At 33.8% G+C, this 14,729-nt stretch overlaps 1 protein-coding gene across 16 annotated transcripts in view; it reads left to right on the top strand.

Moving 5' to 3' along the window:
- Positions 1-14,729, top strand: part of EPHA5 (EPH receptor A5) — a 319,713-nt gene that overhangs the window by 252,636 nt on the left and 52,348 nt on the right. For 9 of the 16 annotated variants that reach the window (XM_003129048.7, XM_013978750.3, XM_084973902.1 and 6 more), the window contains one exon: positions 7,702-7,767. The exons of the other annotated variants lie outside the window; for them this stretch is intronic. In XM_003129048.7, coding sequence (XP_003129096.6) covers positions 7,702-7,767 — 66 coding nt within the window. The remainder of the gene's footprint in view (positions 1-7,701; positions 7,768-14,729) is intronic. 16 annotated transcript variants of the gene reach the window in all.

The following is a 14,729-nucleotide window of genomic DNA, read 5'->3' as shown; positions in this document are numbered from 1 at the left end:
GAGGGTCAGTGGGTTAAAGATCCAGTGAGTTAAGGATCCAGTGTTTCCCGAAGAAGCTGTGGTGTAGGTTGCAGACAAGGCTCTGATCCCTTGTTGCTGTGGCTGTGGTGTAGGCCGGCAATTACAGGTATAGCCTAGGAACCTCCATATGCCACAGGTGCAACCTTAAAAAGACAAAAACAAAAAAAAAAAGAGAGCAGATAGGATGAATTTTACTGTTACTTAACAAACCAGTCTTCATTTGTAGATAGTATAAATTAATAATGTCAACTGATTGCAGGAGGATTATTTAAAGTACTTACCAGAGAACAAATTGTTTTCAAGCACCTTCAGGCACTTTAGAAGTTTTTTATTAGCATGCAGACCATTAATATGCTAATTATAAACCTTTTCCTTTGTATTCATTAAGTAAATTCCCCTAAGACTATTATAAGACATATCATTCAATACAAGTATTTATTGAGTAGTTATTGGATCAGTGGTTGTCAACCTGGAAAAAATCAGCTAAGAGCTTTTGAAAAAAAATAATGCTTGGGCCGTATTAAGGTGTTCTAATTTTATTGTTCTGGGGGTGAGGCCTGGGCATGGTGTTTTGTTTTGTTTTGTTTTCCAAAGCTCCCCAGTTTAATCTGTAGCCAGATTTAGAATCATTTTATAGTGTGAGTAGAAAGCTTTTTTTTTATGTGTAATTTCTTATTCTTAAAGCATAGCCCAAAGATTCTTAGTAAATGGCTGCTGATAATGAGGATGATTGTGTCTAGTAGCAAAAAGCTTACAAAAGGTAGTTAACATTTGGTGAAATTCTTTTTTGAGTTCCCAGATATATATTGGCATAAGGAAACTGAATCCAACATGTTCAGTAGCGTTTGCTAGTTGCATCAGTGCTTTTACCTGTGGCATTCATGAGAGAAGAGTTTGTTTTATAATGATTTCCCTGGCCCATTAGAATGATTAAAAGAAGTACAGTGAATCATCATCAAAGTATAGCTTGGGAAATAAACCAGTTGAAGTGGAGGTTAAAGATAACTCTTTCTGCTTTCATAGTTTGATATTTCTAGAGCGTAATAGCTCTCTTCAGAGTAAGAAATGAGGAGAGTTCCTGATTCCAAACTTAAGGATGAATTTGTTTATTTATTTTTATGATTTTGTTCTTAAGGCAAAAGGATGGGGGTCTATTTTTATTTGAGAAGTCCATGAATATTTATAATTTATTTTAACTTTACCTACGTCACTTATATGAGTGAATCTATTTTATACATGCATTTGAATAGCATAGGAGAATTGGATCATTGAGTATTTTTATAGCACCCGTATTTTAATACTTTAAAACCAAATGCAGTATATTTTGCTACAGTAAGGGCTAGACTCAGATAAAGGCAATTTAGTTTTTGTATGCAATTTATTATGCATTACTTTATCAGATTTTTTTTCTTAACCTGGTAACCAGCTCTTAGTGAAGAAAGAAAGGTCCCTATGGGAGTTCCTCATGCAAATGTATTTAAATTTTCAAAGAGGGGGAGATGAGGATGGGGGCGGGGTAGATGAAAGAAGCTGCAAGATGAAATTGTGCTTCCTGGACAGTCGGATGCAGTAACTGGTGCCCACCTCTCACTTCCACAACTTGTGGAAGTGCCATCTTGGGAAAATGGTTCCCTGTCTCTGAGTCCCAGGGTTCTTAATTTTATGACTACTGCAATAGGACTTCTTAGGCTGGAAACAGGAAACACACAGAGAAAGAAAGTAAGCATGTTGGAAAGACAAGTTCCTGTTGTGTGTTCCTCCTTTCCTTTCACACCACCACAGTCACGGCACTTCTGAAGCCAGGCATTTGGGGCTTTGTTTTCCACACCAAGCAATTCTCTGTGCCACCAGCTGGGTGTCCTATAAATCAGTTCAACTGGATGTGAAAGAGAGTTAGCACAGACCCCACAGGGCTAGTCTCAGTCTGCACCTTACTTCAGAGGCCACTCACAAGTCATAGGTCCCCAGGTTACCCACGTTTCTGTTATTGGAGGTTCCCATGGCCTCCCTCCTCGGATTTGATTGTTTGCTAAAACAGCTCACAGAACTCTGGGAAACACCTCCTTACATTTACCGGTTGACTGTGTCATAGAGGATTGGACAAAGGACACAGAGAAACAGAAGAAGAGGAGCACAGGGTGAGGTCTGTCTGGGTCCCAAGTTCAGGAGCTTCATTCCCCTGGAGCTGAGGTGTGCCACCCCTTCCAGTATGGGGGGCTTCATCGTGCAAGCATAATACATCATTAACTCCTGTTCCAGCCCCTCTCTCCTCTCTGGAGAATGAGAGGTTAGGCTGACAATTCCAAGATTCTAATCATGACTTGATCTTTGTGGTGACCAACCCACTAAGGGTCACCTAATTAGAACAAAAGACACTCCTAATGACACAGGAAATTCCAAGAGGTTTAGGAGCTCTAAGTCAGGACCCAGGGTCAAAGACAATATTACAACAAGAGATGCTCCTAGTACCCCTGTTTAACAAGGGTTTTAGAAATTGTGTCAGGAACTAGGACAGAAATGGATATATTTCTTATTTCACAGAAGATATGAGAGTGCCAGGTTTAGAATGGATGATGTAAGACTAAGAGATCCACTGATGTTTCAAAACTCACCTGCCAAGGACTAGTGCTTAGACAGGACCATTTTTGATCAGGGGCCTAGGGCTTAATAGGCAGTCACCCATGATCGTCAGTGAGGGGTAAGAAGATCTTAAGTAGGAAGGAAGCAGACCACTGGAAAAGACTAAAAAACCTCTGCGTGTAGCTATATCCTATTCCAGTTTGCCTAGACTTTGACGTGGAAAGAGTGATTAGATTGCATATATAAATCATATAAATGGACATCTGTAATGAGATGTGGGATTCCCGGCCAAGTTACTGAAAAACACACTTAAAACAAAAACCTTTTCCCAGCCTTTTTTGTGTTACCTCCTCTTGGAGAATGGCAGCATTTTATGCCTTTTTGTCAGACGTATGGGGACTGAGAAGCAAAGCTTGAAGACCACATGTGTTATCACTATGTTTTTTACCCCCTTCCCAGTTTTTGCAAAAGATTTTTTTCAGTTTTAGCCTAGCTTCATCAGTACCACATCTAAGAAGAGTGGTAATAAATTAAAACACAGATGCAAACAGTATTGCATTATGAGATAGTTTAAGAAATGCATAAAACAGTATTTCTAGTGTGAATTACCATTGAACAATATCCTCAGCTTCTTTTGTCGTAAATATTTCTTACATGTTTGAATTATATGTTTAGCGTTTCAAAACTGATAGAGTGTAAATGACAGGATATGGTGATAAGCATCATAATTGGAATTATTTCAATTCTTTGTTTAATTTTCTTAAAAGGGAAGTAACCACAAAAAAAAAATTGAAATTGTAGAAAACTAAAATTGCCCCATAAGAGTGCAAACTAATGTAACAGTCCAGCACAGTGGTTCTTAAAGCTTTTATATACATTTTTTGGCCATCATTTTGTTTCTCTGCACACTCATTTTTACCTAATGTTTAAAAAAATCCAGTATTATACTGTTTTAATTTCATTGTGTCATAGACTCCGCAAATAGATTTTTTAGCTGCAAAATATTTCTTAGTCATTAGTGCCTTTAAAAAAATCTATATCCAGCTTCGTATATATCATCTGCACCCTACTTTTTGTCATAAATTCGTGTTATTATAATAGCCGTTAAAAATTTTTAAAGTACTGACTGTGAGCTTAGGAAAGTGCAGAAAGCTTTACGTGTATAATCATATTCATTTTCAAAGCAGCCCTGTGTGGTATCATTTCTATTCTTTATCTCATTTACATCAATAATTAATTTACCAAAATCTATACATTTACTAGTGGATACATCCAGTACTACCGCTAATTTGGCTACGAACCCAAGGGTCTTAACTGTTTTGCTCCCCAGTGGTGTCAAAAGGTGAGGACATTTTTTTCCTACTCTTTAATAAGTTAGGGGGGGATTGTTTTCCAAAGTATTGGTGGTACTTTGCACTGTGGCCTACCACCTTTGAGGGCACAACCAAACCCTTTCCTCCAGCACTGAGTACCGTCATTTTTTTGTTGTTGTCGTCATTGTTTTATTCAAAATGAGTAAATTATGCAACTTTTTCATTTTCTTCCTTTTTTTTAAATTGGCAAACTGAAAATACTTTCTATCTAATTAAAATACTTCTTTTGTGGAATTACCCTTCCTGCCTCTCATTTATCTTTTCGAGTCTTAATGTTTTTTCTTATCTGCTTGTATGATCTCTTGTTTAAGAATTTAAGTTATCATTTATCCACAGCCTGCAGCCTTGCTTCTCTGATCTTGTATCCTTCAGACTTTCTTCCCTAGAGTTATCATCACCTTGCTTTCGTAGGAGGGAGGTTATCTTACTTATTGACACACTTGGTACATATATTGATCAACTCTGTGTAAGGCCTGGCTAAAGTAATTTCGCTTGAATCTTCTTCGAATCTAGGAAGCTTCCATTATCGTATTTTAATCTTCTGAGGGACAAATCAAAATATCTTGTTAAAACAGAGATCAAGAGTTTTGATATTAAGTCTGGAAGGACTAAACTATTTTAAACTTGGATAATGATGATCTTGTTATAGCTGCAGGTGCTAAAATCTTATAGGAATGCAGGGGGAACTCTGTGTTGAACCATAACACACACAAATTAGATTGGCTGCTATTTCTAGCACATTTTGGTTTCTGTTTCTAAATTATCTTGGAGGCTTCTAAGCATTTTCAGCCCGTACTTAGAGTATTTACTGATTAAGGAAAGAACATGTTTTTTATACCATCTGGTGCCGAGGTGTGACTGTGACAGCATCCTCAGAGTTTATTTAAAAAGAGTAATTTGGAGGACAACTAATCCACTTCAGATATTCATAGAAAAGGGCTTCAGTTGTAATTTGCTTAATGACATATTAATGCACAATATGCTTTGATCACTAAACCCTTAGAAAATGTATTTCATGGAAATGATTTTTTGAAATTACATTGGCCATCTGTATTTATATGAATTGGTCTGAGTGTAATTAAATATTTAGTTCTTCCATCAATGGAAATGCTTACTATGGTAATATTATATGGATCATGAAAAAATAAGTTTCTCTGAAATAATGAGAACCTATTCTGTCATTTTGATTATGATATTACTAAAAGTAATATCTACCACTTTTCTCCCCAAGCGTGTGATGTGCCAGACACTGATCTAAATGAATATATAGCTTCTTTCACTTTATTTTCACAAAACCTATGAATTAAGATCCACTGTTATCCTATTTTATCGCCATCACCTGAGACACAAAGATGTTAACTAAGTCACCAAAGTATATATTTATGCATCTTAAAAAGTCAAAGTATCAGAACAAAATCTAAAACAGTGACTCACAAAAAAAATGTTTGATTTTACATGATTTCAGATTTTTTAATTAAACTTTCTTAAAACTGTAAATTTGAAATCTAATGATAAACAAGGTGATTTAAATTCTTCAGGACTAAAATTTGTAGATTTGGTGTTACAGTCAATTGTGTGTGTGTTTGTGTGCGTGTATGCATATATGTACTAATATTGAGATGAAGGGGTTTTATAATTTTTCAAATGAAGAGGACTAAAGAAAATGTTACTTATTTTTTGGAATCATTAGGGTGTTTTTTGAGTCTTAGAACCCTGATCAAGTAGTAAACAGATCTTTGAAGTAATGGCCAATCACAGTGCAGTTCTTGCTTTCCTAAGCACTCTTCTACGTAGTTTATACACTCTTGGTATATGACAACAAACAGGTAGAAGGATGTTTGAATCTTACTAGAAGATGGCATCATATTGTTTTTACTGCTTGAAAACAATCATACACAACTGTCAACAAGCTACTGTTATCTATTATTTATTGAGTTGGAACTGTGCTATTTGAAAGTAACACATATATACAAATTTATTGTTATTAATAAATATCAATAACTTGAGATAATTGTGCCATTAGATAATACCAATTACAGTGAAACTACATATGTGTCATTCATTAGGTTTAAACTGTGAAGAAAAAAAAAGATGAAGAAATAATCCTTATTTCACAAAACTAAAAATTTTTTAAAAAGGGCAAACTTTCTTTAAAGTACCAGATAGTAAATGTTTTAGGCTTTATGGGCCACACGTTCTTCGTCATAAGAACACTTAAGACAACCATGATAGCACAAAAGAAGCCACAGACAAGTAATGAGCGTGGCCATATTCCATGACACGTGCTTACAAAAACAGACTGTGGGCTAGATTCGCCCCATGGACCATACTTTGCCACATCCAAATCTGAATACTGATACAACAGAAGCAATAGGAAAGTTAACATAAGATATCAGAAATTAAAACATTAATGAAATAAATGTAATTATAAAGAAATATATCAGTATTTGCCAAAGTATTTACAGATGCTTTACCTACTCTTTTAAGCATTTTAACATTTTGATATACTGTAACCTTGACGTTCAGTGTCTCTATGGTGAAAACAACTATTTGGATTTTTTTTTTAAATACAATTACTCAAATTGGAAATAAATGTCACAATTGCCATTTTAGTGACAGCAAAATTCTCACTTAGTAGTGAGAAAAATTAAAGTATTGTCAATGCTCCAGAGAAGATATACAGAACATTGCCTATTTTTCCTTTGAAAAAGTTCCCACTGGAATTTGATTTGGAAATATTGTCTACCTTCATTAATATTTCCAATTACTTTAAATGTTTATATTGTATTTTCATCTCATTTTTAAAATAGAGTAGAATCATTTCTAGTAATTAAAGTTCAAAATAGGCAGTAGTCTTGTCCTGATGGTATATGATACTATTACTGAGCTCATTCCACAGTTCTCTTGAAATCACTCTAAGTGTAATTCATAAACTATACTGGAATAAATGCATCTACATTATAGTCTGTCATTAGTTTATGTGGTTTCCAATAATAATGTATTTTTTATTAAATAGCTTACTTGGTATTTTCTGGATTTTTTTTCTATGAATATTTGGAAAATTTAAAAGAATCTTGAATGTTGCAATATCCAGAAAAGTGCATGTATCATATATAGTTGGCTTATATATAGATATTAGAAGAATTCTGCAAATGTATTATAGAGATGCATTTTTTAAATCTGAAGATGTACATTTAAATTGGTAGCTTTCTATAAATGATTGGAGAAGTCATGTAAGCATAACATTTTCCATAAGCTGTGATAAATGATGCCACTGCTATAAGAAATCAGTGGATCAAATGAGCAAGGCGTTATTCTCCATCCTAAATTTGTAAGCACTGTACAAATCATTTATTTACACGGCTATTTAGAATGTTTTCTGAATATAAATTTTGCAGGAATTTCTGAGAAAGGATATATTTAAATGGGCTTACATCTTTATTTGTATGTCTGTGTTAATTGAATAATCAAATACATTGGCTCATTATATTTCCTACCCAATAGGCATTTTAAGTAAAATAAAAATAACTAATACAGTTCTGTATTTCTTAAATTCATAAAATGCTTCTTAAGTTGAAAGGCAGTGTGGAAAAATTAATTGTATGCATTTAGGGATTTTTGCTTTTGGAAAGCAAAGCAGACACCTGTCTGATCTCATAGTGTCTTGATGCTGTATCGAGGGAGTGGGATCTCTTCCTTATCTTGGGCTCTCTTGTTTGCTTTTCAGTTGCTGCGATTGTGGCTGTGGAAGGGCTTCTTCCCTGTGCGCTGTTGCCCATCCAAGCCTAATATGGTTAGTGTTCCCTCCTGCTTTCACTCCTCTGTGCTGTCCCACCTACGTGTATTATCGTCAGCATTCCTTTTTTTTTTTTTTTTTTTCATCTGTGTACATTTTAATAGTTAGTGTGTCAGGCATGCCCTAACAAAAGAGTAGAAGGAAACTGAATCCCAGAAAAGAATCTTCTCAAGTGATTTCACAATGGATGCTTTCAAATAAAATATACACAGAGCCTATTCTCCCAGATGTCAAGCATTCATACTTCTCTTCCAAGCCTTTTACTGTGGTCCTGATTTCAGCCAGAAAGTTGTAAGATTGTAACATCTGTTTTACATTTAACATGTCACCGCTTTTGTTGTTCCATTAAGATTAAAACCATAACATACGTGGAAGTAGAACATGTGAAATCGCCTTTTCTGTCTCCCCAGAACCATGGAATGGCCATAGCATTACTGGGATCCTCTATTTTCATAATTGTTGTGGATCTATGTGGCATTGGAAAACAGAACCACATGTAATTTTAAATGGTTTTCTTAACAGTTTTAAGATTGAATTATTTCAGATATTAGAAGTGATATTCCTGATTTGATACCAGTGAAGTAAAAAATAGGCACTTTTTGGGATCAGTGTCCAAATGGGATAGTCTTAATGATTTACAACTGCAAATCCTAAATATATATATGGGTTATAGCCATAAAACTTGGGGCTAAAACATAAGATCAGAGAACTCTCTTTGCTGATTTAGAGGAACTCCTACACAGTAGTGAGCTACTTTGTAAAAAATGAAATACTCTAGGTAATTCCTTCCTAGATTAAAGCGTCTATATCCCTCCATTACTGTATTGAGCTGTTATTTCATAGCCAAAATTTGACAAGAAAAGAACTGAAATCCCTTTTAGAGGATTATAGGGTTGCCTTGGGACATTTAAAGCGGTTACTTGTACTCTCTAGGTATAAATTAATTTTTGTTGATTCAAAAAAACTGGTGTGAATGAGTGCGTGGGCCTGCATAGGTAGAGGTGGAGAGTACCTCTGATCTTCTGAGAAAAGAGAAAATCAACAAACATAGATGGATAAATTTTATTGATCTTTTTCTCAACCTTTTGTAATTTTTCTATTTCAAAATATTTTTGAAGTTAATATGAAAGTTCAGATTTGTTCCTAATTATTTTAACATACTCAGGAAATTCCTATATAAGCCTCGGGCTGCAATTACAGACCAAAAGCAAAAACAAACAACAGCAACAACCTAAAGCCTGTCAATGGCTGAAGTATAACATAAATGGCTTGAAATTTTGATTTTTTTTTTTACTTCTCTATTAAAAATGAAGAAATGGTCACTGAATTGCTCATTTTACTTGATGCTCAAGTATCATTATTATAAGAGATAAATCAGAATAGGCAAAATGTACATCTTTGAAAAAAGAAGAGTGACATCCAGACCTACCTTGCACTAAACCTCAAAGATACCTTAATGGGTGTGTGAACAATCATGAAGCTATGACTTAGAAAGTATTGGCAAAAACTGTCTTAGGCTGGATTTAAATTGCTTGGTTTTCAAAAACTAGTGTCTTTTTCTATTGTGTAGTTGATTTCAGGGAGTTTATAAAGTGAACAAATAAAAGAGGGAATGTGGCAAGACGAAATACTTCATAAAAACTAAGAAAACAATTTTTTCTAATATTGTTATTCAGGTAGTGTTAGTAATTATGAATTCAGTCAGCGTGTGTGTGTGCACACGCGTGTGTATGTTTGTATGTGTGTGCACTGACAAAAAACAAATGATTTAGCCACAGATGTATTAGCTACCCAGTAAAATGCTAACAGTTTGTGTGCAAAGATACATAGAAGAGCTAGAATTTTTTAGTACTTAGTAATACAAAACAAAAGAAACAAACTTTAGTGGAGCCTACGTAAATTAGTAAGAAAGTTCAAAATCATTAGTTGGAAAGAATGGAAGCTAAATATGCTTTTATTGTTCTGCTTTCTCAACTTCCATTTTATAATTTTTCAGTCATTATGAGGTTTCAGTTAAAGATACTACTGATTTAAATCATTGGGGAGAAAACAACCTTAGATAGTTAAAATTAAGGGTTGAGAAGAATTTTCCTAGTAGCATCAGTAAAATACTAGGAAATCTTCACCTGAAATCCTGTTGCCTAATTTTGTATGTATAATCATATCAGCATTTGTCAATTACTGCATAAGTAATTTCCAAGGAACATTTTTGTGAACAGACATATTTGCAGTTACAGAGCAGAGGTTAGACATTTTGAGCTTTTGGAATCTGTTTTTAATTTCTCTAATGACCATTCATAGCTATGCATGATTGGTTTTGACCTTAATATAATGCAATGCATATACATTTAAATTGCCCATTGTAAATATACTGGCTTTTAGAAGTATCTTAATATACCTTGTGGAAATCTCAGAATCTGAAAAATATAACCTCAAAACCATTGTCTAGATCCTTTGTTCTGCAATTCAGCTATATTAAATCTTCTATAGGCTGGAGAGTCTGATTTTTACTTTCCTGTTTCCTACCAGGAAACCATGCTCCATTATTTTTCAAATGCCTGGTGTGCCATTTATAAGATGAAATTGGTAATTACATGTTGCTATCTTTGATCTCAAATTATCTTTCATCACCCTAGTTGTCTGCTTCTTTGTGAAATCTGTACACATATGCATAATGTTGATTTTTAAAATATTCTTCCTGCTTTGACTGAAATCTACCTGGTGATGGAAGATATTTCTGTAGTATTTCTGAATGAAACCCAAATGCCTGGATTTTAGGCACCTTATCTTCGAGACTACCTATATTTTTAGCAGAGGTATTATTTTATCAATGTTCTTTGACTTTATACCATCACAGCTGGCTTGAGACTCTAATCATTGTTTCATTCCTCCCCCCAAATCAATTTTTATAAGTATTCATAGTTAAATTATCTTCAACATAAATACAATATTAAGACATTGCAAAGTCTAAAATAACATTATGATATACCCCTTGATATTCATTTTTATTTATGCTTGCAGAAAATAATATATATTTATAACATAATGTTTATTATAAGTTCTTCTGAAATAGCCCATAGCCCCAAAGTAGTTTTTTCTTGCATTTTTTAAATTCAAACATATGTCAGACTATTTTTTTCATTCATTAGTTTTCAAGTTTTCTAGTGCTTTTGTATCACTTACTCCTTCTTCTGAGGTATTCAACTGGCAAGGGAAATGAAGTTAACTATTCTGAAAACAGAGGTATTAAATTCTTATTTTGTTCATTTAGCTATTCAGTGATTTTTAGGAAATTAGCTTCATTTTTTAGAAATTATTATTTTTTTGTTTTTAATAGTATTTCAAATCAGAAACACAAAGGGTAAACTCTGCTCTCATAATTCAGAGAAGACAAAAACAAAACGTATTTCTCTGACCAAAAGGATTATGAATTACATTGAGACATTAACTGTTATCTTAATGTTTCAATGAACTGTTTTTCTTGCTCTTAATCAACTGAAAGTTTTTTGAAATGTGAAGTGAGCAGAGTTTTATTTTTACATACACCTAACAGATTATTCATTTGTCTTCAGCACATTTCTGGCAGCAAGGTATAGGAAAGTACTCTTCCATGTTATAGAGTTAGGAAAAAGACATAGAGAATAAAATCATTCCTTATAATCTTGACCCCCACTTAAACTGTGCATGGCAGGCAGCTGTGAGGCTTGGCAGCAACACAGGCAGATAATATGTTAAATTCCAAATGAAGGCTTGCTCTGTAAAGTATGAGTATGAAATGCTCCCAAATCCCTTTTTATAACACCTATAGAATCTCAGACCACAGGAGATCTTAAAGTAAGTCCAGTCTAATTGAGAAATCCAATGCTCACATCCATGAAATAGTTTAAAAATTAGTAGGAAATTACCTACTCTTGCATTAGAATGAAATTTGTCAAAAACAGGGAGATACAATCCAAACATATCATACTTTATGAAGTGTTTTTGTATCAAAATTCTAAGTAATTGAAAATTTAACTCAGTAAGGAAAAGTCTGTAATTCAACTTTGAAAATATGAAGTATTTCAAATTATTCTTGACTTCCGATTATTGCTAATTCTGAAATGATTTGAAGAGTTTATTAATAAAAAATATACAAATTCCTATGCACTACGTTATTTTGGAAGTGTTATTTCTAAATTTTTTTCCCCCTTGGTCTTTTAGAATATAGAAATGTAAAATGATATATAAGGCATAAAATAAGAACTAAGTTAGCTTCTCATGTTGCCATTAATCATAGTGCGGTTAGTAGCCTTGGTGAAATGTAAGATGGGAGCACAGCAAGCTGTGCCCTCACTTTGTGTGGTGTGATCACGAGTTCATGCCCCTACCCAAGAAAGAGTATTTTCCAAAATGAGTACATTTTCTTTGAGAAGTGTATCTGAGAATTTTCAGTAAGTAGTAATAAGGCAGTTGCATTTTTGTGTAACATCTGTCTGTAAGGAACTCAGATTCTAGTGCCCAATATGCAGATGCTAGCAAGACAGCCTATGTAGCCAGTGTCCCATTTTATTGCATTTGCACTCACGTTCTTATGAAGAATGTGGTCCTGTAAAATAAAACAACCTATTTCCTGTATTTTGTTTTATATATTAATATATATATATATATTAATAAGCTAATGTTCATATGCGTCTTCATTTTATAGGGGACGAGTTAGCTCAGCTTTTATTAAAACTACCTTTGTTCACTTGGAGAGAACCTTGAAGTGAAAAAGTCAAACTGTTACCCAAAAAAAACTTAGTCATTTTTTCAAGATCCCAGCAATAAAATTCTTTAAAAAAAAAAAAAATAAAGAATGGTGCAGTGGTTGAGGGATTATGTCAGAACAAGAGAATATGCATATATGGAAAATGTATTTTTCAAAGAGGCTAAAATACAAGGAACTTTTCCATAAGCAAAACATATTGACTCTAATATTCCCTGCAGTGTTGCCTTTTGAATATTTCTGCCTTAAAGTATAGGTGGAGGCATTTTTTAATCCATCTGGACAATAGAGGAACAGGATAGGCATATCCATTCTTGAGCCAGGCAAAGACATCAAGATGCAAAACCATTCGTTCTTTCACCTTCGCACACCTCTCCACCTTATTTAGAATTAAAGGGAAAAGGTGTTTATTCAGTGTTTATTTCTGTAGGCTAAAGCAATGGAAAAATAGGATTTTGTGGAGGTTATTGTGGAGTAAGGGTCTACAATTTCCTTTTGCTCTCTCATTAGCTCATCTTTCCTCATTGTCCATAATGGTGTCATTTAGTGGTTTTCTGATCTGTGCTTCACATGGTATTCGGGAGGGCTTGACACTCATACCTCTAATTTATTATAAAATCCTTAATTTACCTCCCCAAACTAAATTACTCATTGGTACCTCCATCCATTCATAAAGATTATTGTTTCCTATTTCATGTCTTAAAGAAATTTTAAATATCCAATTTTAGGTGAGTTGACTTGGTCCAAGTTTTTAAGGTCAGCATTAGTATTGCCAAGGTTCTTTTACTCAAATCCTCAGGATGAGAATGGGGGAAAATAGACCTATTTCTAAATTACCCATGAAGGCATTTATATATTATATAGGAAGCACCACTCTTGTACCTTTTATTAAATATTTATTAATGACTATGAATTATACCTACCTTTAATATGGTTTCTCATGCCCCCCTCTACTACTAAAAAATAAAATAACCTTGTTTTCTAAAAGAAAATAAGCAAAAATGGTAAGAATATGATTCCTTTATTTACACTACAGATATTTTTAGCACAATGATATCTGAGCTCATTAAAATTGTGATATGAAGCCAAATGAGGAAACTATTTCATTTCTGTTCAGAAGAAAAAACCAGTTCCAGAAGATAGGAGTAGTAATTTATGTACAAAATGGCATACTTATTGACTGTGTGTCTGATGGGTTAAAATTATGCATCTGGACAAGGTACAGAAGATGCTACTAACGAACAGGCTTCCTGCAATGCTTTGTTAGCGAGGCTGCACCACTGCTTGAGCGCCAGTCTCTGCCAGCTGCATTTTTACTTGCCGTATCTTGTTGAGGCTTGTTTTAATGATGCTTCGGGGGTTCCAGAACTTAATTTTATATGTTAATGTGACATGCAGCCTATATGTTATAGAACTCCAGAGATGCCCTTAGTGAAAAACAACTGCTTTCTATTGCCCTCCTGACTCTCACCATAGGTATTAAAATGTTAACCGCTCCTCACCAAGGTATTCCCAAATCATTTTTTAGATGAGATCCAAAGTTTTATTACTATTTTCAGATGAGGGATTTGCATGCAATTTAAATATCCATGAGGCTTATTTAATGATAAAGACTGTTTGAGGAGACAGGTTTGAAAGCTTAAATTTTTTTGAAGGTAGGAGAGTTGAAGGTGGAACGCATGTTTGTTTTCTAATGTAAACTGCAAGAACTTGTATACTTTTCAGGTCTCTTTAGAATTTCTCTAACCAAGTTTTTTGTCAGAATTAAAAAACGTAAATCTCAGGATGATTTCACATAATTGTATTTAGAATATTGGTTTAAAAAGTGTCAATAACTTCTCTCTAGAGATAAATACATTAAAGATTGAAAGAATAATGTAATTTCTAAAATTATGAACAATGTATTAAAATAACTTAAATGTCAGCTTGAATAGAACGACTATTATTTCAGGATGATTTTATGTATTTGGTTTTTCTTTCTATTCCACTATGGTCAGGTGGTCCAAGATATCTAAAGAACTCTTAAATGACAAATACATCCAAGTGTTATGAATAAAACTTGAAAAGCCACCAGATCCCCATTGTGTAGTTTTCTTCTCTCAAGAAAACCATACATATTAAGTATATTCCTTTGAGTTTACTCAATTTTATAAGCTGTATTTTACTCATAAATTGCCAGGTTTTTTTACATGGTGAAATTAAGATAACTTTTTTT

Source organism: Sus scrofa, chromosome 8, assembly GCF_054392235.1.
Source record: "Sus scrofa isolate SSC_HxYL_T2T_F1_AM1 chromosome 8, Sscrofa_HxYL_maternal_Yorkshire_Landrace_v2.0, whole genome shotgun sequence".
NCBI classification, from domain to species: domain Eukaryota; kingdom Metazoa; phylum Chordata; class Mammalia; order Artiodactyla; family Suidae; genus Sus; species Sus scrofa.
Note: the sequence above shows the minus strand (reverse complement) of the source record. Positions and strands in the feature narration are given on the sequence as shown.